Below are 27,473 nucleotides of genomic sequence, written 5' to 3'. Positions count from 1 at the left end.
AATTATACTAGAAAAGTGAAAACGTCTGGGTTGAATTTGATTTCATTGGGAGGCCATAAATGGCATACCCTTAGCAAAACATATTAAACAGAAATGTCAGATTTGATGCAAGTGGTGTACAATTATAATAGTGTTAATAGCAGTCCTCTATCACCTGAAGACATATTTTTAAAGTTTTATTTCTCAGCAGTTTAGATTTGTCACAGGCTTGTAAATTAGAAAATGCATTTGGGGGATGTTTTCTTGTATGAAGACACAAGGCATATAATACTGTTAACTATACCTTGGGGTTTTAGTATAGCTATTAAAATAAACAAGAAATCACATTTACAGACAAAAAATGTCTGTTATAATATTCATTTTCTTTTTTTTTTATACACCCTTCAATAGCTTTACTGCATCGTTCTTCATGTGAGAAGAGCCAAGCTTGAGAGGCAGCTGACTATTAAATGATGGAAAGTTAACCTGTCTTATTAGAAGTGTGAATGAAAGGGGAGCAGAGGAGGTTACCAGCTGATGAAATGTCAAGGACAACTAGACAGAAATTACTGCAAATAGATTTAGATCACAAAATCCCTATTTTTATTAACTCTTTGAACTCTAGATATTTCTTGTGGTAAGAAATTACCCATGACAGGTAATGTATTCAAAAAGATTTATTTAGACCCTTCAATGTCTTTTGGCAAGAGCAATGAAGCCAATCACATTTACTGATTAGTTTCAGTTAATGCAAATTATAGGTCAGCTGAGTTGCATGCAATAACATATGCATTTAAAATATTCACATTTTGGTCTGTGAATGTTTTTAAATTTCCAGACTTTTAAAAGTTTGGTTTTCTGTGCGTTTTTTCTTTACATTCCCTCATTTTATGCCTGCTAAATGATGTAACTTGTAGGGAAGCTGTTTTATGGGTTTGTTGGTTTTGATATTTTCCTTCATGTCTTGATTTGCACTGGCTGACACAATGTATGTATTGTAGGAAAAAATATTTTGAGATTTATCTTTCATGAACATTTGTAGCTTGAGACCTAAATTTCTCAAAGTCACAGTAGCTTCAAACTAGCATTTCTTTGCACAGATCTGGCTTTATGTTTACCTTTTATCACTAGTGCCACTGAAGGTGCAATAGGATTTTTGAGAAACCTCTGATCAACTATTTTGTCTGTCAAGCAGAAAGCAGATTTGGAGACAGAAGGTCCTCTGTGTCCTATCCCTTGACGTAAATACTATCTCTGAGATACATTTTTCCCCTGCTAATTTTTAAGTCTCCTTGTCCCTATCTTCAGGGTGAATTTAACAATGACACTTCTGAAGTATGAAACTGGTGATTTGTAAAAAGCTGTGTTGTATGACAAATTACTCTGCTCTGAAGTGAATGAAAAATAGCAGATGCTGTCAGAAAAGTATGCGATCTCCCTCCCCAATGTAAAGACTACAAAGGTTGACAAAAACATTTATTTTGGCTTCTGTGTGATGAACATGTGACAAAATATGATATGTCCAAAGTATATAAAGAAGTAAATTAAGTTATGAACTGTTTAGCAATAAATCTGCTAGCTGATTTAGGAAAGTTAGAGGAATATTTTGCATTTCTGTAACAAAAACAATGGAGCAATACATCATTATCCTTAACTTAGACTTTTAGGAGCTTGAAGGCTGTAAATCTGGTAAATAATGCTTTTCAAACATGTAATAAACAATGCAAAGAGAAAACAGTAATTTATTCTCAGTATCTGGGATGGATGATAGCTAGGATGAGGGAAAATTTACTTACATTGCATAATGAAGCATTCAGGGCAGTTATTAGGTAAAACTCCCCAGATGAAGAACACTGAGACCAGTTGATGGAAGAATTGTGGAATTGCTCTCACTCAAATTCTGGGACAACAGGGTAGGCAGATATCTTGCTGGATAGCTGAACCTCATCTGGAATGGAAGAATGGACACAGTCACCTCTCTGAATAGCACCCTGAAACTGCTATTTTTTTTTTTTTTTTTGAGGTAGCTGTTTCCTGTCCATAACAGAAAAAGCACCAAAAGAGCACTTCTCTCAAATCATAATCTTTATTAAAATATGAAGTGGCACATGCCCACTTGTGAAACAAATTAAAAACAAACTCTACATGAGAAAATATTAATAGGCTTTGAAAATAGTCCTTGCTAGTGTTATACTTTCCTGCATTCTTTTGTACATTCTTGCAACTTTCAGTGGCTTCTTAGTTAACACAATTCTCTCTGGGCCCCAGTTGTCATCTTGTTGTCTCCTCTGAGGTTCACTCCTGTCTGTTTCTTTTCCCAGAAAGCTCCTGGGCTCCATCCTTTCTGCCTCACAGTCCTTGCTAATCCTTCCTCTCTCTGCCTCTCCCAGTTTATGCTTCTCTTAGTGAAACATGCTCAGGGGCCCTGAGGAAGAGGATTTTTGCCCTTCTATGCCCAGCCACTGCCTGCCTTTGGCATGAGATAGAAGAGACAGCTTTTTCAATTTCTCACAGCAGAATAAACAATGTACACATAAAACCAATTTTTTATCAATCATGTCTAGCTTAATTGTATTTTCTATTCATCTAAGCAGCTAAATACATGAATCTGAAGTTCATACATACAGGGTGCCCCAGGCTTTCATACTGGGCCTGTGTTTTAGTATATACTAATTCATTCTCTAGAAATGAGAAGGGGATATATTTATCTGAGCTATTTTTAAGCACTGTGCTTTCTTAGTCTGGTAAGTAGTGGAGATGGCAAAATTACAAGAGGAACATCAAATGGTATGAAAGAAAACTGAATGGTTAATTCAAAGTATGGGAAATATGTAAGTATCTGGGAAAGGTCACATGCAACATGGCTCACATTTCAAGAAAAAAATTCAATTCATGCTAAATAGCACTCAAATAAGCACTGTAATTGTAGGCTGCACTAAAAATAACATTGAAGAGAATGCTGAGACTATTACACAGTGGGTTAGTTAATCCTTTTTAAATACTATGTTTAGGTTTTTTTTTATTTTGACTGAAAAAAAAACCCCAACAAAACAACCTACCAAGAGATGTGTAACTGAAATGATTAGGATTCTAGGGAGAGGGTTATTTGAAGAGGATTCAGAAGTCTGACACTGGTTAACTTCCAGAGCAGAGGAATAAGACAGCTCAAACTAAACATACACAACACAATAAATCTTATAAAGAAAGTTAATCACATACTTTTGTTTATTCTATTTCTATTTATGTTTTCTGCTATTCCAGACAAGGGAACATTAAATTACCCTGAAAGCAAAGAGCAGCAAAGATAAACTTACTAAATAGAAATACCTTTAAAAATACTCAATGACTTAAATCCCTTTGTTTCAAGATACCCCTTCAGCCAAAAGGTTAGTAGAATTCAGTTAAACACTAGATGTGTCTCTGGGTAGCACAAATCTTTCAGGTATGTGTAGATGTAAAAGTCCACAGTTACATGTTATGACATTTAAAACTGAAAAAGGAAATTTCAAAAATAACTTTTCTTTAATGGAATTGAAGGACTTGGTTGCTGTCACATTGAAGGTTAGTATGCCCCCACATTGAATAAAAATTGATAGTATTTGCAACCAGTGCTATGTGCTTCAAGGCTTTTATACAAGGTAGAAACAAACTTTTTCCTTAATAAATTCTGCTTCATTTGAATATTGGCTTTAAGATTAATCTTGACTTTTTGATATTTCTGAGGTCCTTATGAATTTTTCCCTTTTTTTAAGGCAATGCTCTTAGTTTGTCAGTGATTTGTGTGGTAGTATATTTTGGGTTGTGAGTCCTGGGTTAGTGATTTGTTGGAGTCCTGAAAGATTTCTGTATAGTTTTCTCCAGCTCTGAGGACCATTCATTCTATTTTGGGCTCCATTAGAGAGCCAAAGGGCTTTCTTGGAACCTGAGATTTATTGAATCATGTTTTGGGGGAAGGGGGGAGGAGTGCTTTTAAGAAATACTCTGAATAAATTAGAGGTGTCTATAATAAAACTTAAGATAGGCATTAAATTAATATTTTTTCTTTTAACATTATAGGATATTCAGGATTTCTCTCATTTTGGCTTTGCTCTGGCTTCTGTTTTATTATGTACTACATCTAATAATTTAATTCTTTCTTTTCTGTTTGGAATTGTAGCTTGTTTCATGATGAGTTATTCAGGTTCAGGCATGTCTACTTGGTGAATATTTTATAGAAGTTAGATACTGTTTGGATTTGCATTTTAGTCTAACCTATATTAGTATATTATGATGTAAAGAAGTAATTAAATTGTCTTCCTAAACATACTTAAAATTGTAACAAATACACTTTTAAAAAAATTACTTTATAAATTTGAAAGGTTGCTTTAACTGCTGTATTCTCTGTGGAGTTGCAGATCAGATTTAATTAGATAAGTTTGTGTCTGCAGTGGGGTTTTTTTGCTTCTCATATCTGCAGCCTTTGAAAGGACCACAAAGAGACTCAGATTTCAGGTGCTGTGTCATCAGTTTTTATCATGTTACCCAGCTGAATGCCATAATGCTTTTAACAATGTAATTTGGTGAATTTAATCCATATTTGGATATTAGAGAAAAGATAGTGAGGTTTAAAGCTTTTTTGTTTTTACTGTAATTCAATACTTAATGCTAAAATAACAGGAGCAAACAGCAATATTCATTATGTCAAAATGGATTACTGTTTAGCTATTCTGGAAATTGGGAAAACTTCACACTCCAAGTTACCTCCAAGTTTATTATCTGCTGCAGTTATTGATTTTTCACTTTTTAATATCTGTCTGAAGAACATTTGTTGTACTGATATTTTTCCCTGTGTCTGTTCTTGAATTTTTCTTACAGTAGAAAAAGATCTTCGCCATGTATTATTTTTCATTATAATGGTAATCAAATTACCACTTTTTCTTATGCAATTAAAGAATTAAAGAAAGTAAGATTAAGACACTGTTTTATCTGCAAATTTTCCCCTTTTGAAAATATTTTTGTTAAATAGTAATTTAAAAATCCAATATATTTTCATATTGAAGGCTTATCATAAATTTTCTTGTAGCTATTATTGTGAAGAAGTCTCCTTTACTCATATGCACTGCCTTATCTAAAGTTGTGCTTTTCGTAAAAACAGATATGGGAGAAACAAAGTTTGTATATTTCATTATGCAGAATACATTTGACTGTAAGTCAAAGAAAGCAGGATATAAAATTTCTTTAAAAAGGTGCACAGAAACATAAAAAACCTAGGAATGCTTAAATATGTAGTACAAGAGAGCCTGATTCTCAGAGTACAATTTAGCATCTCTGTTAAATGTGAAGTCTCATTGTGTGTTTTCTCCCTGCTAGGAGTTAATTCCAGAATTTTACTACCTACCCGAGATGTTTGTCAACAGCAATGGCTACAATCTAGGAGTCAGAGAAGATGATATTGTAGTGAATGACGTTGATCTCCCTCCCTGGGCCAAGAAACCTGAAGACTTTGTCCGTATCAACAGGATGGTAAGCTCTACTTTAATTTAGTCTAAGGGGTTCTGTATTTTAGTCAGCTAACCTAGTTCTGTTTTTCATCTCTTTAGAACTAGATTTAGAGAAATAAAATAAAAAAGCAGAAAATTTGCATTCTGTCTTGCTTGACAGAACCCTTTATTTTATAGTAGATTTTCCTCCCATGTGCTCAAATTATGGAAAGTTAAATTCAGTTATCTACTCTCTCATGAAAAAGCATCACATGTGCATGAGCCTGGCAATACAAGATAGCCTGAAAAATTTATGTCTGCTCCTCCTCACCATCTTCTACATCAAAAAATAAAAGAATATTATAAATGCTGATGTCTTGCAAGCCATCTTGTAGTTGTTATTCACCTAAAGATATGCACTACCTGTTCATCAAGATGAACTGGAAGGTGTAGAAATGTGAACATAAGCAAACAACTGCAGTCTTTGAAGAAATTCTGCAAAATAACTACTCTGATGTAAATCATCATGTGCCCTCCAGGATTTATGCAGTAGAATATTTCTGGTGTATAATTTTTCTTTAATTTTGATAGACATTTTATTATTGATAAAGTTAATGTATGTGTATGCTTTTAGTAGTTTTTAGGAACAGCAGGGTATATTCAGATTCTTTGGCCAGCAATACTTCAATTTATTGAATTGTTCTGGAAATAGTTCTTCCTTAAAATGCATATTGCTTGTTTTTCTTAAAGAGTCAGGACTGTGCTTTCAGTAAGCTGTGGGTTTCCATAGGGCTGCAGAACTGTTCAGTTTATGCATTATTCCCAATAGTGTTTTTGTGGTAGCATTGCAAATCTAGCAATGTGTTGAATTGTTTGGATTTTTTTTTTTATCAGTTTGGTAACATAGTATTAAGAACTGTCTATTTAAAGAAAATCATTCTTTGGGAGTTGATAGAAAAAAATAGCTCTATGAAATTCAGAAGAATGGAAGAATATTATAAAACAAAATCTATTCCTAGATGTAGATGATTTAGAAGCATCCTCCATTTAGAAGAATAAGTGGTTTGACATATGTACAACAGTCTCCTAAGGAAGTGATGGCAACCTCATCACTTGAGACATATGAAATGTACTACACAAACCAGGAGAAATGTATTTTGTCATTGATAGATTAGTCTGTCATTGACAGGAAGAAGCTGAACAACATTTCTTATACCAGATATATTGGAAAATTATTTTTAAAAACAAGTAATTGTCTCAGCTGCTGAAAATAAATTCAAGTGCAATTTTACTAAAAAAGAGGGAGGTGTGCTGAAAGGATCACTGGAGTCCATTACAATTCTCAAGTGTGGGATGTGCAGTCACAGGCTGGTGTCTCTGGAGTGCCTGTGTTGCTGCATAGAGCCCTTTTTGAGTTGTAGTTGTGGCTAAAACCCAACTGAGCCCAGGTGTAAGCACCTTGAAATTGGCCTAGAGGTTTAGTTTTTAGTTCTGAAAGAACCAAATTGTGATTCCTTGGTGAAAACAGAGAAGCAAGCTGCCACCTATTGGGGGATATAATGAGAGATGCATAGTAAGGACTCCTATTCTTAAATTTTCTAAGAATCTTCCTTTTATATTAAATTGTACTTCATTAATATTTTCTTTCCACAATGTAGGCATTATTACTAGGAGGATAAACGATACTATGTGATAGGAGATCACCTGGTAAAAAGCTTAAGCTTTAGTTTATTCAATTTCCCTTGTGCAATTCCTGCTTTTTGGAAAGCAGCATAGCAGCTCTCCACATAAACTTTTTGCGCTGTTGAGGAAAACAGCTGCTTACACAAATTTAGAGTATAGCATTTAGGCCTCCTTAGGGCTGTAGGACTTGATAGTGAGATAATGACTGATTCCACATGTGTGTAAGCATGCTCAGACTGCCAGGAGACAGACAAACTGATGTTAAGACTAGAGTAATACCATAATTACAGGCTTCAAATAATTGAGTACTTTGCAGTTACTAAAATCACTAATTATCACCCATTTGTATTAGACCCTTCCTCTACTGTTTTCCGTCCCTTTCCTCACAGATGTGAACATTATTCCATTCTTGTACAGTTTTGCCAAGAGGCAGTTTCTGCATGGCCTTTATTCACCCCATCATCTACTTTTAGCAAGAGCATGATCAGGAGCTAAATTTCATCTCTACACAGATACATGCTGTCTTCAGATGAGCAGTCAGGAACCTTGAAAATGATAATGAAGTTAGAAACTGCCTACAAAACAGGAGAAAGAGGAATAGATTTATTTGAATTAGATGCAGAACATAGACTGAAAATCACCTTGGGAGGAAAGAATAGAAGATAATAAGAAGCAGAAGTCTGGAAACAAAAACAGTACCAAAAATAGAGCAGTAGCAAGGTAGGGGTGACAATGAACAGCAATTAGATTAGATAAAATTCTGTAATTCTATATCCACCAGAAATAAGTGTATTTTGATGCCATCTATGGAGAATCATTACATCACAGAGGATGTAAACAGTTGTACCTATCTATGGTCCTTTTGAGACTGCACCTGGAATATTGGATTCACTTCTGGGTGACTAGAAAACAGAAGCATTCACATTTGGATGGAGTTCAGAGGATAAAAGCAAAGCGAATAACTTTGGGAGTTTAAAGAGCATGATATATGCATAATATTTTACAAAGCTTATTATGAAGAGCAAGTAGCTAAAGAAGGATAATCCTTTTCATGAAAATGCAGATAGTATGTATAGTAAGAAGTAATGGAATTACAGTTTCAAAATGTAATAATTTGAATGTGTTATAATTTTTAGAAAAATTTCCTCATGTAGGATTTTATTAACACACACAACAAACTGCCAGTGCCCCTTTTTTTTGGTCACTGGAATGAAACTGGTCAAAGGAACAAATACAAAAGGGATTGGAAAGTTTGACATTCCCTACCTAATGTATGATTCCATTATTTGAACCAGCCAGCAGATGTATTATTCAGTTAGGTCATCCCCAGGCCAGGTTTTGCCTGTTACATTTTTTCTTGTGGAAAAAATAGCCTGGGTGTGATGCTGATGTGTAAAACACAGCAAGCTTGTGCAAGCCTGGGATTTCTACAGCAACTTAGCAAAGCAAGCAGAGAATATGTTTACAGAAAACTAAGGAATGTTTCAAGTAAGGGTTTTCCTGATCCCTTATCTATTAAAATCAGCATTAGTAATTTCATTTCAGTGGGAAGAATCCTATCTGGTAGTGCATAACATACAGTGGGATCTTTTTTTTCCCTAGCTGATGCTGTTTTCTTTTGTTCTTTTTATTTTTTTTCTTTTGTTATGTGTAATTTTATGTGGGAGTAAGTAAAATCCTTATATACTTCTAGCACATTTATGAATGTAAGCATTTTCTTTAAATAACAGCAAGAATGCCATCATTTCATCCTGATACTTACCAAAGAAAACACAGAATAGCCTAGGAAACATCACAGAGGCACAGTGTCATAAATCAGCACAATTTAACCAATTGGTTAACAAGCTTTACTAAAATTCTACGCAAATGAATAAATAGCAGGCTAGGATTTTTATTGTATCTTTTGATTGTTCAGGGGGTTGTTTTACACTTCAAACTAAACATGGAAGTAGAAGTGGAAATGGTTTTCCATCAAAAGAGATTCCTTTAAACTTGTGAAAATTAGACTTATTAAAAAGCCTGGAAAAGGCAGCCAAGTTACTTTCAAGCCCTATCACAGTATCTTCAACATTCGATTTATACATCAGGGATTGTTGTAGCAGTTTTATTTATCCATACAAAGCTAGACTGATTACTGTGGAGTTACTCATGAAACTTTAATAAAGCACTATGTTCAATGCTAACATGGTTATGGTCTGACCTCAGCAACGGTACAAAGGACAGAGGCAGAAAGTGTCCCTGATAACATTACCCTAATGCTGGGCTCATCAATCATAATCTCCCAGTTTACCAGGGAGAAAAAAATCCACGCATAAAACCTTCCACAGATGTGCATCTGTAGTCCTACTCAGCCTCTCAGTCCCCACAGACTCAGAGCAGTCCGAGAGCCAGAAATAGAACAGACTCAGTCAGTAAGTCAAGCATGTTAAATCAAGGCAGGGAACACCACTGTGAAACACTGAAGCACAGCTTTTATAATAAGCATTCTTTAGTTTTGAAACAAAAGATGCAGGATTGTGTAATTCAAAGTTAATTATAATGATATTTTAATTATGGCTTATGCACATATTAAATTACAAATTGCAGTGCCGAGAAAAATGTATTCATGATAAATTATATTTTTGAAAGACTAAACCATGTCTTGTTTTTGTTATACATATTTTGTTCCTATTACATAACTGTTACTGAGATTGAATTTTCTTTCTGTCTCTGAAATGATTTATTTGCACTCTTCTGCTGCCAATTGCATTTTTGTACCATTCCCTGGCTATTCAGAAGCATGCATAGTATTTCATAATTAAAAAGCTTCTTGAATAATCATTAGAAATATCTAGTATGAAATCTCTGTGCCGTGAAAATCTGGAAGATCTTTTCCTCTTCCTCGAATTGTGATTCGGCAGCAATTGATATTTCTCTTCTACCGGATAAGCAGTAGATAAGACTTGATAGTACTTCCTCAAAAGTCACTTGGATTTTATTTTGTGTATTGCCAAGATTATGCAAGTAAAACTTATTGAGGCAAAAGGAGTTTCAATTACTTCAGATTTTTAAATTACTTTTAGCAGAGATTTTTTTTTAAAACCTGCTATACTGCTGAAAAATCTTACTTATATCATGAAGATGCTGACATAAAGGATCAGTTTCTCTGCAGACATCCCTGAATAGCCCAAATCTGTATAGTGTACTTTGTCACTTCTATTAAAATATTATTTTGCTTAAAAGAACATAACTAATCTCAGATAGCAGTATTGCCTGAAATACTTGATGAGGATAGTCAAGGATTTCACTTTGATGAGTGCAAGGAATAGTAACTGAGGACAGGAAATATTTGGTGGAGAGAATCTGCAGACACTGCAGAGGACCATGGATATGAGGGGAGAGGAGAGAAACCCAGCTCACAGGCTGAAATGGCTGATGATCTGTTTTTGAGCAGATCTGTAAAATCAAACTATCTCAGAGGAATTATAAGAAAATATACATAAATATATTACATATAATTTAATAGCAAGATGGAAAGCTTTTTGGAGAGAGAGACAGCATATAGAGACATGGAGGGCAAGGCAGGAACTGCAGAAAGAGAAGGTGCAGCTATGGTCCAGACAAGTGGCAGTATCAGGATTTCCCACTTCTCTGGTGACAAAAAATACCTGGATAGATATTTTATAAATCCAGAACTTATGATGTTTTATACAGCATATAGTCTGTATTACAATAAAAACAACTGCCTCCTACTGACATGCCTGTGAAAAATACCTTTAATATTAAATTAGAATGATCATAGGGGAAAGTGTGCAGTATTCATAAAGGTCAGAGAAGAACTATAGTAAGAAGTAATTTGGTTTATAATAAGTTTATTTAGTTTTAAAATCAACTTACTAATACCTCTTTCTATTTTACAACAGCTGCAGGTCAGATTTTGTAACATATGTGCATACACTTGCCTGTAAACACGAAAAAACCACAAAATATGTATACACTATATGTATAATAATACTTGCAATTTACCTATTAACAATAAATGTCACTCCACTGGAAACAATAACATGTTAAACACTGTCCTTAAAGCAAAACTCATGAAAAAAAAACTTGACTGGAATGTTGTTATTTGAAAATGAAGCCCTACTAATTGTTCAAACAAGATCATTTTAGGAGTGCTCGAATAAAACTCTGTTTTGTGTACATGTTAGTTATGATAGATAATAAGGTGGATATTGGCTCGTTTCTGTTTAAGAATCTTTAAAAGCCATGTTACAAATTATATAGATATTACATAACTATATAAGTAATAATTTTTTTAAAAATGTTACTATAGCTCATATTAAAAAATGTCCATATAATTAAGGCCCTCAAAATAATTTAAATTCAAAGTGCTGATTTTTATGGCCATCACCAGCCTATTTTAAGGATATTATTGTTGTCTTTTTTTGTATGTTTTTCCTACTGTACCTACAAATTGTGTTTTATAGGGAAAATTCCCTCACCCCATTCCCTACTGAGCATTGCATATTCTTGAGGAACCAAACAATGTACCGTTGACAGTGAACAGCTCATAAATTTTCAGGAAGCACTTACATGGAGGGGGAGTAGCCTGTGCATTACAGCAAATTAGGGAGAGTATGAGTAGCGTTGCAGAAGTACTTGGAAGAAACCAGGTCAGACCTGATACAAGCAGCTTTCCCTGGACTAAAATAAATCCAGATTATAAAGGCTTGACCCACTGAGGGCGGTGTGGGACTTTGTAGCATTTTGGTGGCCCTTCCTTGAGGACACCTTTCCTGTTTTTCATGCCAGGTGCCATACCCCACAGGATGGCACCTGGGAGGCAATGAACATCACACAGCACTCATTTCACCCTGCAGCTGGAGGCTGTGCAGTGCTAGGGCCCATGAAGAGCCCTTCTTCTTCACAGCTCTGGCTTCTCTCTCCACCTTCTACTCTGGTCCTTTCCCTAAATTCTGCACCAAACCACGCAGCTTCCACTCTTCTGAAATATAAAGCTCAAAATAATTATATTCCCTTGCTATAAATTTCCTCAAGGTTTCTTCAAGAAACTAAGGTTCTTCCCTGAGGAATTAAGGACCATTATACTATATAAACATAGTACAATAAAGCTGTTTAAATAACTGGAGACAAAGACATGATAGGCAGTTGTTAAGAAGTAGATAATTAAATTATTAAATAACTATTAATCCATGTGAAATATACCTGCCAGGGTGAGTAAGACCTTCTCTAGAATGAAAAGGTGCTGAGTAAGTGCTGGTCATGCAAGTGGAAACTGCCTTAGGGAAATATAATGTATGTGTTCAACTGTCTTAAGTCTTTTAACTTGAAAGGTCAAAAAAAGTGCAGTACCCCTCATGGGCAAGACTGACAAACCAGTCAATGAACAAGGTACTCAGGGAACTTTTTACTTGAATCTTCAGTGGCAACCTCTCTTCCCACACCTCTTGGGTGACTAGACTGCAAAATGGGGACTTGGGGAGCAAAGTCCCTCCCACTTTAAGAGAAGATCAAGTTGGTGGCCCCCTGAGGAACCTGAGCGTGCATCTATGGCACCTGATGAATTGTATCCCAGAGTCCTTAGGGAATGACCTAAGTTGTCAAGCCACTCTCCATGAAATGTCATGGCAGTCAGAAGTCCCTGGTGACTGGAAAAAGGACAACACTGCTCCCATTTTTAAAAAGGGTAGAAAGGACAATCCTGGGAAATACTGACCACTTGCCTGGGAAAGTCACAGAATAGATCCTCCTAGAAGCTGTGCTAAGACACGTGGAGGGCAGGAAGCTGATTCGGGACAGCCAACGCAACTTCCCCAAGGAAAAGTCCTTCCTGACCAGCCAAGTGGCCTTCTATGATGTAGTGATGGTGTCAGTGGACAAGGGAAGGGTTACAGGTGTCATCTGTCTGGATTTGCTTTTAGCATGGTCCCTTGCAACATCCTTCTCTCTAAACAGGTGAGAGATGGATTTGATGGGCGGACTGTTCAGTAGATAAGGAATTGATTGGGCAGTTGCATCGGCTTGGTGACATCAGTGACAAGTGGTGGTCTGCCCTGGGACCAGTACCATTTAATATCTTCAACAGTGACATAGACAGTAGGATCAAGTACACCCTCAGCAGATTTGCAGATGGTACCAAGCTGAGTGGTGTGGTTGACACACCTGAGGGGTGGGATATCATCCAAAGGGACCAGAACAAGTAAAGGGAGCAGCCCATGGGAATTTCATGAGGTTCAACAAGACTAAGTACAAGGTGGTGCATCTGGGTCAGAGCAACCCCCAGTACCCACACAGTCTGGGGGCCAACAGATGGAGAGCAGCCCTGCCAAAATGACATAGGGTGGTGGTGGATGAGAGACTGGACATGAGCCAATAAAGTCTCTTTGCAGGTTGGAAGGCCAACCTCATCCTGGTCTGCATTAAAAGCAGCATAAGGAGCAGGTCCAGGGAGATGTTTCTGCCCCTCTGCTCTGCTCTGCTCTGGAGAGACCCCACCTGCTGTCCTGCTTCCAGCTCTGGGGTCCTCAGGAAGGACATGGACCTGTTAGAGTGAGTCCACAGGAACGTAACAAAGAGGACCAGGTTCTGAATTATCTCTCCTATGAAGACAGGCTGGGACAGCTGGGATTGTCCAGCCTTGAGAAGACTCTGGGGAGACCTTATTGTGATCTTCTAGTACTTAAACAGTCCTATGAGAAATATGGGGACAAACTTTTAGCAGAACTTGTTGAGATATGGCAGTGGGTAATGGCATGAAATGAAAGGAAAATAGATCAGACAAGATATAAAGAAGAAATTTTTTATAGTTTATAGGGTGATGGAACACTGGGACAAGTTGCCCAGAGATATGGTGAATGTCTCATCTCTAGGAGCATTCAAGGTCAGACAGGACAAGGCTCTAAGCAATCTGAAGTAGTTGAAGATGTCTCTGTTCATTGCAGTGGGGTTGAACTAAATGACCTTTTAAGGTCCCTTCTAACTCAAACTGTCCAATGGTTCCACGTTTTTGTGATTCTAACACCAATGAGAGGATATTAGATGAGAAAAGTGTGAAATACACTCATTTAAACCAAGCATCAATTTTTTTCAAACATATTGTCTGATCTTTGAGTAATCAAAAGTTCTGCTGTTTTCCTGAAATGCTCTTCATATTCTAGGAAAAAAAAAGCTAATTTTGACCAAAGAAATACCTAATTTTTTTGTTAATGACATGTTAATAAAAAAATAAAATAATAAGAAATATATAGGGATCAAAAGAAATTATAAATATGCAGAATTCAGATGCTCAAGAAAACTTTTAGGCTGATTGCTGCAAATGGATTTGAGGTGGATGCTAGAAAGATAATCGGCTTTAAATTCTAAATTCTTAAAAAGCTTTATTACATACAAAAGGAACATTAAAAAATGAGCATTTAAAAGTAAGGAAATGCTTTTATGATTGTTGCTGTGGCATACTTAATTTTATCCTTGCATGCTAGCATCTTGCACTCTAAATGATGTAAAAGTCCTATGGAAAAGATTATATGCAATGATGTAGTTGCTGATTGTATCATTTTGAACATGCACAGTACAATATAATTAAGGACATGGCGTTTTAAAAATATTTGTTGGGAGGCATGATTTGAAACTAAATAGTATTAGTTTAATATTATTTAGTATTCAGCAATGTTAATGCTATTTTAATAATGTTGCATTATGCATATGATGGCTTCTGATTTTGAAAAGGAAACAACAAAATTTTGTATGGTTGCCTGCAAGATTTCTTGGTGACTATGGTATGCTGAACTTAAGCCCTTAAAAAGTGAGCTACATGTCAGCTCTTAAGCCTGAGCCTTCCCATCCATTTTCATCAGAGATAATAGTCACTGGTTTTGGCAGAAAAGTGTCCAGTTTTCCACGAAAGCACAGAGAGTTCTTCTTCCATGAGGAGCATTACAGGGAAAATCTCTGAGGAATGGTTACATGATGACCCAGGCATGGCTTGCCTTGTCTGAGGCTAGTCCTGCTTGTGGGGTGGTGAGGAGGGGGCTGCTGCCAGTAAACTGGGCATGGCATGGTACTACAGCACCTGATGATTAGTTCTGAAGCAGCTTCCTTTTAATGTAAATGAAAAAAATGAATAATATTTTCCCAAAGTTTATCAGCTTGTAAAATCTGAAATTTCCTCAGAAAGACATGAAGCTCTGTCCTAGCTGGGAAGTGTTTGTGCTGAGTAGTGGCAGTGTGATAGAAACAATGGAGGAATTTCCATTTTAGATTTAAGACTAATTATAACTAGTTTGAAAATTAGTTGGAAGACTGCTTTTTTGAATTTATTTTCCCATTTCATTTTTTTCTTGACAAATTAACTAGCCTAATTGAAAAGCCCAGAAATTACTAAAATACTTGCAGCTGGGAGAAACTCAGTAGCTGAGACGAAAATTAGCATGATATAAAGGTAAAGGAAAAAGATACTATCTTTTTGATGTTTCTCTCAATAGAATAAGTTAATTTTTTTTTAATGTTTGAAAGATTTCAAATCTATCAAATAAGTCTGAAGAGAAAATGTAGTGATGCCTGTTATGTTTTCTCAGTTACTTCCTAATCCTGAATTTCACTTGCAGGCCCTGGAAAGTGAGTTTGTATCATGTCAACTTCATCAGTGGATTGACCTTATATTTGGCTACAAGCAACGAGGACCAGAAGCCGTGCGTGCACTCAACGTTTTCCACTATCTAACATATGAAGGCTCTGTGAACCTGGACAGTATCACTGATCCTGTCCTCAGGGAGGTAGGTGTTTACTGTCATTTCATGCTAAAATCTGCTGTCATCTCACAAGAAATGGAACTTTTTCCATCTTTCACTGCTGAACAAAATGGATGTGTTTGACTTGATTCAGAATTTAGGCCCCAGGTGATTTCAGAAGCAACTATGAATAAACTATCAATGAAACAAATGAACCTAATAGATTTAATATTCAGTTGTGGTGTAGGAAATTGCATTGCAATGTTTACTCTTTAATATAGTGTCTGCTATGTTTTATAATTTACTTGTATTAAGTTCACTTAGCAGAACTGAAAAACTGGAAAAAACCTGCATCATAGCCATAGAGAACAAAAGCCTAACCTTTAAGTCAGATGATGGTTGAAAACGTATCTGAGAAAGAATGTGTTTTCTAAAGTGACTGCAGCAAATATTCAAATTATTTTTAATCATATAAAGTATAATCAAACTGTTATCAAAATAGAAAATGTTTTCTATTTGTTGTGCATTCAAGTACTTATGTTTATATATACATATGAATGAAATATATATATATATACTTTTAAAATATATACAAGTGAGTGTTTTAATCAGTAAATTTTAAAAGAAAATTGTTCTAGATATCCTGCTACGTTTCCTTCCAGTGACTGTATTTGTTTTCACTAGGACTAATAATTTTAATAATGGTTTTCTAGTACCTATTAATTTGCATGATGATTTTCCAGCAACATTCATTTGTTGGCTAAAACAATTGAAATTTGGTGTAAAGTGTGAGGAAGCAACAGCTGCTAGATGAGTACTGCTGTGATGAAGCTCTACACACAATCTTCCATTCCCCCAGATAGCTGCCATCTGCTGTATGCAAAACAGGAATAATGTACATTGCCAGGCAGTGGGGTTTTGTTTGTTTGTTTGTTTCCAATCTTGCAGACAGAACTCTACAGATTTCAGAAAGAAGTAGATTCCAGAAAGCATTCATTCAGCTACCTACTGTTTTTTGTCATGTATTTTGTTTTGTTTTGTTTTGTGTTTGGTTTTGTTTTGTGTTTTGGTTTGATTTAGGGTTTTGGGATTTTTTTTCGTTGGTTGGTTGGTTGGTTGTTTTTTTTGTTTTTTTTTTTTACTAGTGCATTGCTGCATTCTGTTACATTTGGTGATTTTTAGGAGCAGAACTAAAAATCCATTTAGACCCCAGACTTCCTAGAACTGGATTTTCACTACATGCACTGTAAAGCTTAGATTTTCTATACAACTAATATTTTCTTAGTTTTAAGACTGCCACAATTGCTTTGACTCCCCCTGCCTCAAATATTTAATGTTGACATCTGTATAATAATTTTCTGGATTTAAAACTTTGAGCATGAGAAGAGTCAGGCTCTTCTAGAAATAAGAAGCAATGTTTTTTAAAGTATAGAGCAGGTGTTCAGCACCATGAATACAAGGAATTTGCATGGCTTAGGGTCCTGATCTGCATGGGCAGACTCCTATGTCTTGACTTTTAGGGTCTACTCCCACAGGGCAGCTTGTAGAATTGAGGTCTGTCTGTCTGTCTGTGCACCTTATCTAACATCTTATGACATGATGAGACTCTTCAGCTCTCCTGGGGCTCTGCTTGCTTGCATATCTTGTCATCAGAAATTTAAGAAAATTCATGGAGACAGTTTTGTTCACTCACTTGTACATCTAACCCATGACCTTTAAATCAATAACATGTAAACATCTTAGGCAATTTACACTGTAAATTTCTAAAAGCACAACTTAATCTTCATTGCAATAAGTTAGATTTGTAAATAAATTTCACTGATAGCAATGAGAAGGAAACATTACCAGAAAAAAGAAATCCTTCTTATTTTTGTTGGGTTTGTTTGACTTTATTCTGACTTTTGGTAAATATTCCAGAAAATAAATTAAAAGCAAAAAGATATTTTAAAAGCCTCTGAAGACCCCTTGTAAATACAAGAATTAAGGATAAGAACACCAGCACCTTTAAAATAGTGATAAAAATTATTTATCATACTTTACAGTGGCAAGTGGTGGTATCTGGCATTTTAATTTAGAAACACTTCAATTTACAATTAATTAATTAATTTCCTGCAGTTATCCAGGAAAACGCATCTCTTAGTATCCAAATTCTCTTGATGTTTATTTTGTAGATAAACTAAAATATTGTGGTCCTGTGTCACAGAAGATGGTGAATGTTCTTAATACATGGCTGTAAAATAAGCCAATCAATACAACCTTATTGGCAGCAGCCATTATCAGGCCAGTGGGCTCAAGTATGGCAGTAACTGTGGCCATAACTAATTTCATATTGAACTGAGTCCCAGGTGAATCTATCCAGTGAAATAAGTCTCCAAATAAAAATACCCTCCCATTTAGTCTGAGCTGATTGAAAGATGTAATTTCAAAAGGTGGAAAGGGTGGTCACAGCCCTGTGACCTGTTTATGCTGTACCTTGGTCCTTTCACCCTTTACTTGAGCACCTCACTTAACCACTAAAAACTATGTTATTAGCTTTCTGTGAAAAATATTAAAGTTACTTCTGTATTCATCTATCTACACAAAAATATTCAGCAGTGGAACAAGTGATCCCTGCCATTCCTTACATTTTTCTCATATGCTTTGGGAGCTCTCCAAGAAATCTCTACTGTTTAGCACTGGAAAAAGGACCATCCTGTGTTATTGTTCTTTGCAGATCTGTTAAATAGCAGATTTTCCATCTGATTTTCTTTCTTCAGTTTCCATATAGAAAATTCCTACTGATAGAAACCATAATCCTGGGATAGTTAAGTTTTAGGTTACTTCAGTCTATGAAATCACATACATCTGACCCTGGAATACCCTGTAATACCAAATACCTCTTTGGCAACTTAAGGTCTGCACTGGATGGGTAAAATAAACAGGTTTCATTTCAACATAATCAATTTGACTTTTTTAAACAACTTCCTAATTTCTGATACCACAAAAAATAATTGCTCATGATAATTTACCTCAAGTTGTTACAAGGGCAACAGGAAAGTCCTGATTTACATGCACCATGGAATAAAAGTATAAAATTGAATTTTGTGGTTTCAATCTTTTATCATTAGAAATTGGTAAATTCCTCGATTCTATCTGCGATAATACTCTCTTAGTCTCATATTGAAAAATTACTTTCATATTGTAATGAGGAGGAAAAAACGTGTAACAAAATAAAATAAACATTTTCCAGGCCAAAAATCCTTCTTCTTTTTTTTTTTTTTTTTTTTTTTTTTACTTCAACCTTTTTTAAAGTAAAACCAGTGAGGTGGAAGCTTAAACTTGAACAGCTTAAGGATATTGATTCATTCTTACTTGACAGGTGGAATAATGGTTGCAGCACTAACCACAGCAATTACAGCATTAAAATGTCAAGAAATTAGAGGTCAGAATAACAGATAATTTTCTTCCTTTTGTCAGATTAAAAATTGACATTCTTTGACAGCACAGGATTTCTGGCTGAGAAAATTATGACAGCTTAACTCATCTTGTACTTGTAAGGCAGTAATTGATAATGAACTTTACCATGACAGTCTTCTCCTGTGGAGAAACATGACAGAACATCCCTGGTACAAAGCCTGTATCTCTTTTTAATATGTAAACAGTAGTTATATTGGACATTAGATGTTATTTGGAATTGTCTTTGCTGTTAGTTTACATCATAATCCAAATCCTTTTCCACTAGACAGACTTGGCTGACTTCAGGGAATTGATGCTGAGAATGCTAATATATAAAGAACAATGTAGGAAATACGGTTTATTTATAGTTCTTTGATGTTGTGGCTCCCTTCTTTGGTAAAATATAGTTCCTCCTCTGGTTTCTTCCAGAATATTTGTAGATTTTAGGAGCTCCTTTCTTCCCCAAACACCTGGCAATGAGGGCACTCAAAAATCTACTGACTTCAAGTTAGGAGCTTGAATAACACAAAGTGTTGTGGTAGAAAGGAAAGAACACAGCCAGAAAATGCAATAGATGAGACAAAATTATTTTTATTTATTACTACATTAATTTAATGCCTTGTAGATGAAACACAAAATAATTAAGTGGACAGCTTAGTGCATAAAAGGCGAATCACATGTAGTACTGAAAGTACATCTAACTTGCAGAAAGGTACTATTTGGGGGTTTTAAATTGTTTTGGGTTTTTTTAAAATCATAGCAAGATCTCTGTTTATTTCCTTTTTTTACACTTTCACCTTGTTTGTGATTAGGATTATTTGGAAAATTTTTTTCAGCTTTTGGTTTGCTTTGGACTAAAGGACAACTTTGTATCATCATTGTGTTGAGCTGCAAATCCAACTTAGCAGTGCAGTACAATGACTTTCCTGTGACTGTTGCATCTTCGCCATATGCTTCCATCTCCCCAGTCCAGCAGGAATTATTGCAAAGACATAGCAAAGCAAGGCAGTGTGAACCTGGTGGGCTCAGATATTTTTCCCGAGCACCTGTCAAGATACCTGAGCATACTTGCAACCCACACAGCAAATTGAAAAATGATTAAAATTGCTAGTGTTTGACAGGCAGTTGCTGTGCCCATAAACTAATCCTAGTAGGATAGTTTTTTCTGGCAGCTAGCAGAGCATATGGCCTATGCAATATTTATTTCTTTGGTGATGACTTGATATTTAGCATATTTAAATAATTTGAAAAGTCATAATGATGTGGTAGTCTTGCAGTGCTTTCAGCTACCCTCATTTCTGGGTTATATTTTTCCTCTTATATTTTCTTCTGTTATCTCTTTCTTTGATCTGACAGGAATAACAAAGCATCCCTCTGGATCTGCTATAGTGAAATATGCCCACAGGAAGCAGAGTAGATCACATCAGTTTTCACTTTTTTTTCCCTCCTTTCTCTTTTCCCCCCTCTTCTTGCTGAAACACTTTTTGCTACTACAGAGAGCTGACATGATAGGGCTGTCAAGACTCAGCAAGATAGATATATCTTTAACAAAGGGAGCTGCAGTGCTAGCCCTTCCCTGGTGACTGAACCTAGCAAATTTATGAGGAAAAAATTAACACACTATTCTAATAGCACTATATAACACTTCCAAGGTAACGCCAGCCCTTGCCACCAAGTGCTTGTTCTTCCTTTCTCTCAGAGTTATTCATATTTATTCTGATTTAATTTTTAACTTGTTAAGATCTTTTTCTTCTGGGAGCTGTTTCTTTGATGTGACAAGAATATCAAAACCACCCCTATGGATCTGCTTGATTGAATTGTACCCACAGCACTGGCCATTTATATGTTCACTTGTATTTAATTGCCTCCATATAAGAAATGGTCTTTGCTTCCTTACTAGGAGCAGTCTTGTTTAAGCGTGAATATAGATAGTGGTGAAATTAGTGTGAAGCTGCATTTGTATCAATCTGCTTTTTTCAAAGTTAAGTTAAGGAATTCAAGTAAAAGCTATCATCAAAGTAGAAATTATTTTCCTGTGTGCTAAGAGCTCTATTCTCTAAGAAATATGTATTGCATTCTATTGATTTTTGTCAAGAAATCTACTTCTTCTTCATTCCAAATAATGTTTTTTCTCGACACACAGAACAAGGATTTTTTTTTACAAATTTATACTGGTTTGGGGAAAAAAAACTTGACTATTTTATACTGTATTTGGCCTGTGTGCTTTATTGCATTAAGGGATTATCAATAGAATATTAATGGATTTTTTTAAGTGGGAACATATGTGGATGTAATATAATAATTTGTATGTCTTTCTGGTGAGTTTCTGAGCTCTGTATCCTTCTCTAAGTGGAAAAGGGAGAGCTTTAATTTGCTGTCCCTTTGTTATGATGACTCCCTGTAGATCAAGAAGCAAAACACAGGGACTTTTTGAGGGTGCAGTATTTATTTCTGTAGGTAAAGATTCTTGAAGAAGACACAGAATATAAGAAAAGACAGATTCTATAAAATCAGAATATCCAATAAGGAATTAATATAAATTGCATGAGGTCAGTTACTATATAGTAATTGCCCAATGGGTAGGCTTCTACTTGGATATTAATGTGTGCACTTCCATATCTTTGTTGTTCAGGGAAAAGGGCTTTCAGAAGGTGTTTTCTTCAGAATCACCAAAACATTTTAATTATGCATCCAATTTGACTATGAAATTACTTTTTGGGAGGACCTACCCTAAGTAAAACAAGCCATTTATGACAAGAAGTCAAAAATCATATTGGAATCCATAGGATTCCAATTTTAAAACGTTATTCTACCATTGCGTAAAACAATTATCCACAGTTAGATCAATGATTGATCATGAGATCTCCTGTTAATGAATGTATTACAGATGATAGCCAGTATTTCAAAGAACCTGTGATGATCTGAATTCATAACCATTCCTGGATCATGCTGTTACATGTTTATGGGAATTCAGAACCTTTTCAGAATCAAGAAAAGACACAGTCTTTTAAATTAAAACAAGTGTCAGTTGTTTGTGGCATAGAGATGGGGTTTTTGTTCAAAATTGCCCATTAGAAGGTTTGGAACTTGTTTACTTTTTATTGTACTTGTGATTAAAATGCTCTTTATCCAGGCAGAGCTAAGCACCAGCTTTACACCGAGAATTCAAATGGAAGAGCTGATGGTAACTTATTAAGCTGATGAGACTTGAATCAGCCTATTTATTACATATTTCAGGTCATTCATTCATCTATACTGCAGTGAGTTTGTAAATAACCCATATTCCAGAAAAATACCTTCTAATATTTCAGCCTACCTGAAGTACTATTTGGAATAAATTGTTTTGCCCATTCTCATCTACATTTAAAATTCCATGTGCATTTCAAACCCTGGAGTCTTACCCAAACTGAGCTTAATGTTTTGCTGATATGGAAAGAACATTAACCACAATTGCTCTCTTTTATTGCAGAAATATATAAAATATAGGTCTTGTGCATGAAAATTTCTTCTTTATTGTCTGGGTTTTTTGTTGTTTTTCTCCATATGGATCACAGGTACCAATTATTGATTTTTAAAATTAGCAACAAGCATTTTCACATACACTTAAAGTAATATTTTATGCAAGGGAGAGAGATGTGAAAATAACAGCAGCCAATTGTAACAGAAATAGCTGGAAGGGGCTTCTTTTTTCCTATTAGCACAGATTTCAGTTGTATTATGCTGTCATTACCTCAGCATAAATTAACCATTATTCAAAACATTTCCCACAGAGTAGTTTATTGGAACAGATATTACTCAGTCTAAATATCTAGTCATTCACTTAGAAAGATGCAAAGCTGAGCTTTCTAAATGTTTTAAACATATTGATAATGTGCCTCTTTAATGCCATTTTGAAGCCTGTGTACAGTATATCTATATTATTGTTTTCAATTTATGTCAAGAACAAAGTGAAGTTTTGAGGAATGTGTTCTGGGAAATAATCCAAACAAAATTATTTCTTTATAAACTAAAACTTACAAATGACTGAGAACATTTATTTTAAATGTAACAGTATAACCTTGTTCCAAAACCAAAATTCTAATATACACTGAAACCTGATGAATACTATACACGACACCTTTCAGTATGTACCTTTTACCTATTCCCCATCAGTCCTTTTTTAGATGAGAGTTTTGAAGGTTTGCCTGTTCTCTGAAATAGATCTTATGTCCAGCAGAGGATAAATTGAAGGCTGGCAGATGGCTGGAGCCTCATCATAAGCACAATTTGTAGTAAAGAGTATGGGCTTTCAAAATCTCAGTGCACCTTCTTAAGGTGGGAACAAGACAGGTGATTTGTGATAGAAAGACGGAGCTGAGAGCGAAGAAATAAGCCTGCATTTACTTTCTGTTCAGATGAAAAATGAAGCCACTAATGTTATATTGCCACATTCCTTACTTTGTTTTATTTCATTAACAAGAAAAGATTTTATTCAAGGGGTTTGAAATTTCTTTTTGTCAAAGCAGAAGTAGAACATGAAGTCACATTTTTCATTTTCTATAATTACATGTTTATAAAACAAGAATAAAATACACATACTAGATACTGTGGTTTCCTGAGCCTGTTCTGCTTTCCAAGCATTAAAAATGTCTTCAGTCATCATGTTTTATTTCAATAATAAACCAGAAGAAAAAACATCACAGCTAAAATGCATTCTTTGATGATTAAGTACCCTTTCCTCTTTTATTACAGCCCAGCTTTCAGAAGGCCTATTCTGCTCTTTACTTCCCTGTTTTTCCTCATTTTCTGTTGTGTTTTCCTGAGGAGGAAGTTCTTAATTGTAAAACTAAGTAGAAATAAATATGATCTGTATGTTCTACACTGAAACATGTGTAAGTCATTCTTCTGGCAGCAAAGGTCACTAATTATTTGAGGTATTAATAACATCTATTTTCCACAACAATTATATTCTCTAGACTTAAACTTATACCTTCATTTATTTATTTCTACATAAAAGATGTCAAGTGACTTAGCAGATCAAAGGACTACTTGCTTATGATTATCTGAATTCTTTTCAGCTACTGGCAAAATTGCTGCAGGGTATGAACAATTGCTAATAGAGCACCTTTCTTTCAAGTTGGTTGAACTTCCTCTTGGTATGTTATTTTCTATGTGGGTTTACTAAAAAGATCTCAGAGAGTTCAGGGAAGAGCATCCTAGTGATGAGAGTAGAAGACTGACTTAGGGACAGGATTTCAAGAGCTTGACAGAAAATAAGAGTCAAAGGAGATGTGTGGCAGAAAGGCAGGAATATGGAGAATTGCTCCTGCCAATGTATATAGGGATGTTTTTAGGTCTGGTGCCAGATTAGTTACCACTTACAGGGTCAAATTCGGGTATGAAAGTTTAGACATCATTGCAGAAATTTCCGGAGGTCTATAGGCTGTAATCTGAGTGTACACATCTCATAAGAGATATTGTAGAAGCCTCATTAAACGGATCATCTTAAACTAGAGTGAGCAAGCACTGTGAAAATGAATTTTTAGGAAGAATGTACAATGTGGGAAGATGGAAAAATTGTGGCTTTTTTCACCTGTATCTTTTATTTTGTTATGTTTTGTTATGGTGATAGCTTCAAGCATAACAGGAAAACAACTGTGTTGCAAGTAACTGCATTATTCTGTGCCCCCCTTCACTACATTAACTTCCATTCTATGTTACTGTGATTTTTTCTGTTTTAATTCAGGAATATATTTAAAAATTTTTAATTTCTGAAAAATTACTGTAGAATTTGGTTTTTTAATTGATTCATTATGGATGAAAATTTTTCCAGACAGCCAGGTCTTTGGAGCCCTTCATTGTTTAAGACCCTGTGTGAGTGGTTGATGCTTTGGTGATTTAAGTAGACCAAAGTCAATAGGTTTAAAATTTGTGATCAGTCCTGAGCATTTACCATGTATAGAATGCTATACAGCCAGCATAGTTTGCTACAGCTCCTGCAACCAAAACCAGTTGCATGTAATTGACTCCAAGTCACAAAAATTAAATATTGTCCTAAATACTTGCGGTTCATTATTTATTTCTTATATTGCCAAATTTGTCTGGAGGTGACACAAAATGTGGAGTATTTTTACAGAATAAAATACAAACATATGTATTTCCTAGAACAAAAGGAGGAGAGTATAGAGGAGAGAAATGTAAATGAAATGGAAGAGTAAGGAAAAAACTTGGGACTTTTTCTTAAAAAAGGATAAATTCAGTTGATGGACAGAAAAATCATGGAAGAGGTGGAATTATTCCCTCCCAAACTAGGCTGTCATTGCAGAAACTTTACCTGCATTTATTGTTTATTTTTAAAATGTTTAATTGTTAATTTTTAGAGGCTCACAATTTAGCTGTTAAAATAAAAAGCAAGGTTTAAATAATCTGTAAGCATGCACTGTGAAAACTCTTAGTCACAAAAAAAATAATTAGAAAAAAATGGATGAAGTTTCAAAGTTTCAGTAAAAACTCCTACTGGTATTACTGTTGCCTCTTTGTGAATTGGATGCCTATGCTTAAAGGACTTTGTGCTCCTCAAAATTACTATTAAAAACATACAGTGTCTTAAACAAAATAAAAGACAAGGAGAACTAATAAATAGAATTAAACCTCAAGAGGTCACAAAACAATTTTCTCTTCTCTCTGTACAGAGTAAAATTTTGCAGTGTGTAAGAGGCAGTGCACTATTTGGATGACATAAGCATCTCTGAAAACCATGGGAAATAGCCCAATACTACTTCCTTGGCTTCAATCCCAATTACTCCGCAAGGATTTAACAAGTCTAGGGTGCTTGTATTTTATTCTCATCCTGGTTAGCTTTTCCCTTTTTTCTGGCAGCTGTGCGGGAAGCAGCAAGCCAAGCTCTTTCTGCTTCTGTGACCATTCATGGCTCATGAAATGGACATCCATCTTGAAAGTCAGGGATCCTTCAGAATTATTCAGTCCCAGTATTTCCTCAAAAATACCATGTTTTTTTTCACTTGCTGCATTGGCCTGTTGAAAGCTGTGAGTGGATGTTAGGCTGACTGCTTCTTCTTTCCAGACCAGGCTGTGGAATACGGACAAAGATGCTCAGTTTTGCTGTTTTGTCCAGACTGCAGTTTGCTTCATGTATTTTTCCCCAGGAGATCTTTATGAACAGTAGAAGTTTCTTTCTTCTGCCTCAATGGAGAGGAAAATAACAAGGAATTTTTCACAAGTGCCTTCTCCCTTTTTTAGCTTCTTTACTCCTGCACAGGATCTGGAGCTTTATTACTGTAGGACTATGAATGTGTAATACCACCATCTTCATTTCCACAGAGTAACTAGGTTCTGCTTTCAGAACATCATTCTGGTCAGTATAAATGATCATGGATCAGTGATGTGTGGGTTTAAGATATTTTAAAAATTATTTTTAAATACTAGAACCAAGAGCAGTATCAAGTTTTTGTCCAGATTAAAGTCTTGCATGTGGCATAGAGTTTAACTGGACAGGTGAAGGTGAGAATATATTTTCTCTGTTTGAAAATAAATTATAATGGGGGATGAAGGAAAGAAATGGAATTGCGTGGGAAGGTGGGCATTTACAGAACTCCTGTCTTCTTGAGGGAGGGAGTAGGATAAGACAAATGAACAATAAAAAGAGGAAAATAATAGAATAGGCATTTTGTTGAGGAGGAGAAGGAGGAAGAGAAAGGGTTAGAAAGGCAGTCATTGGGTGCCTTATAGAAATGAGGGAATTACCATAGGAACAGACAGCTCTTGGTGTGGTTAATGGAGAGAAATTATATTTGTGGCCTTCCCAAAACTTCATGGGATTTTTAGTCTTTAGATTTTAAATCTTTAGATTTTAGTCTTGACCTGGGGAACTTAGTTTTTAACTAGTGAATTAATTGAGATATTGCATAGGATAATCTAGTTAGGCATCTCTAAACAAAAACAGAGGCTTTATTTTACTTACTTTTGACTTGTAAAATTTAGCAGGCTTTTAAATGCAGTTGATGGTGCATTGAAAAGTACTGGCAATTTTTAGCCTGGCACAGCTGGAAATTCAGTCTTTCTTGCTGTAACACACTGCCATTCACATGAGGAAACAATTGTATCATCCCAGACAGAAGCCGTGGTTTTGTATTTTTTTTAAATGCCTGTAAATTTTAGTGACTGCCCACCAGAGAATGCTAATTAAAGTTAT

General features: G+C 35.3%; 1 protein-coding gene across 11 annotated transcripts in view; it reads left to right on the top strand.

The window, feature by feature from the left end:
* NBEA (neurobeachin) overlaps window positions 1-27,473 on the top strand; it is a 456,358-nt gene that overhangs the window by 396,176 nt on the left and 32,709 nt on the right. For all 11 annotated transcript variants that reach the window (XM_064716099.1, XM_064716185.1, XM_064716109.1 and 8 more), the window contains 2 exons: window positions 5,329-5,481; window positions 15,725-15,892. In XM_064716099.1, the coding sequence (XP_064572169.1) occupies window positions 5,329-5,481; window positions 15,725-15,892 (321 nt within the window). The remainder of the gene's footprint in view (window positions 1-5,328; window positions 5,482-15,724; window positions 15,893-27,473) is intronic.

The sequence above is a fragment of the Zonotrichia leucophrys genome, chromosome 1 (assembly GCF_028769735.1).
Source record: "Zonotrichia leucophrys gambelii isolate GWCS_2022_RI chromosome 1, RI_Zleu_2.0, whole genome shotgun sequence".
NCBI lineage: Eukaryota > Metazoa > Chordata > Aves > Passeriformes > Passerellidae > Zonotrichia > Zonotrichia leucophrys.
This window is presented reverse-complemented; position numbering and strand designations above follow the sequence as displayed.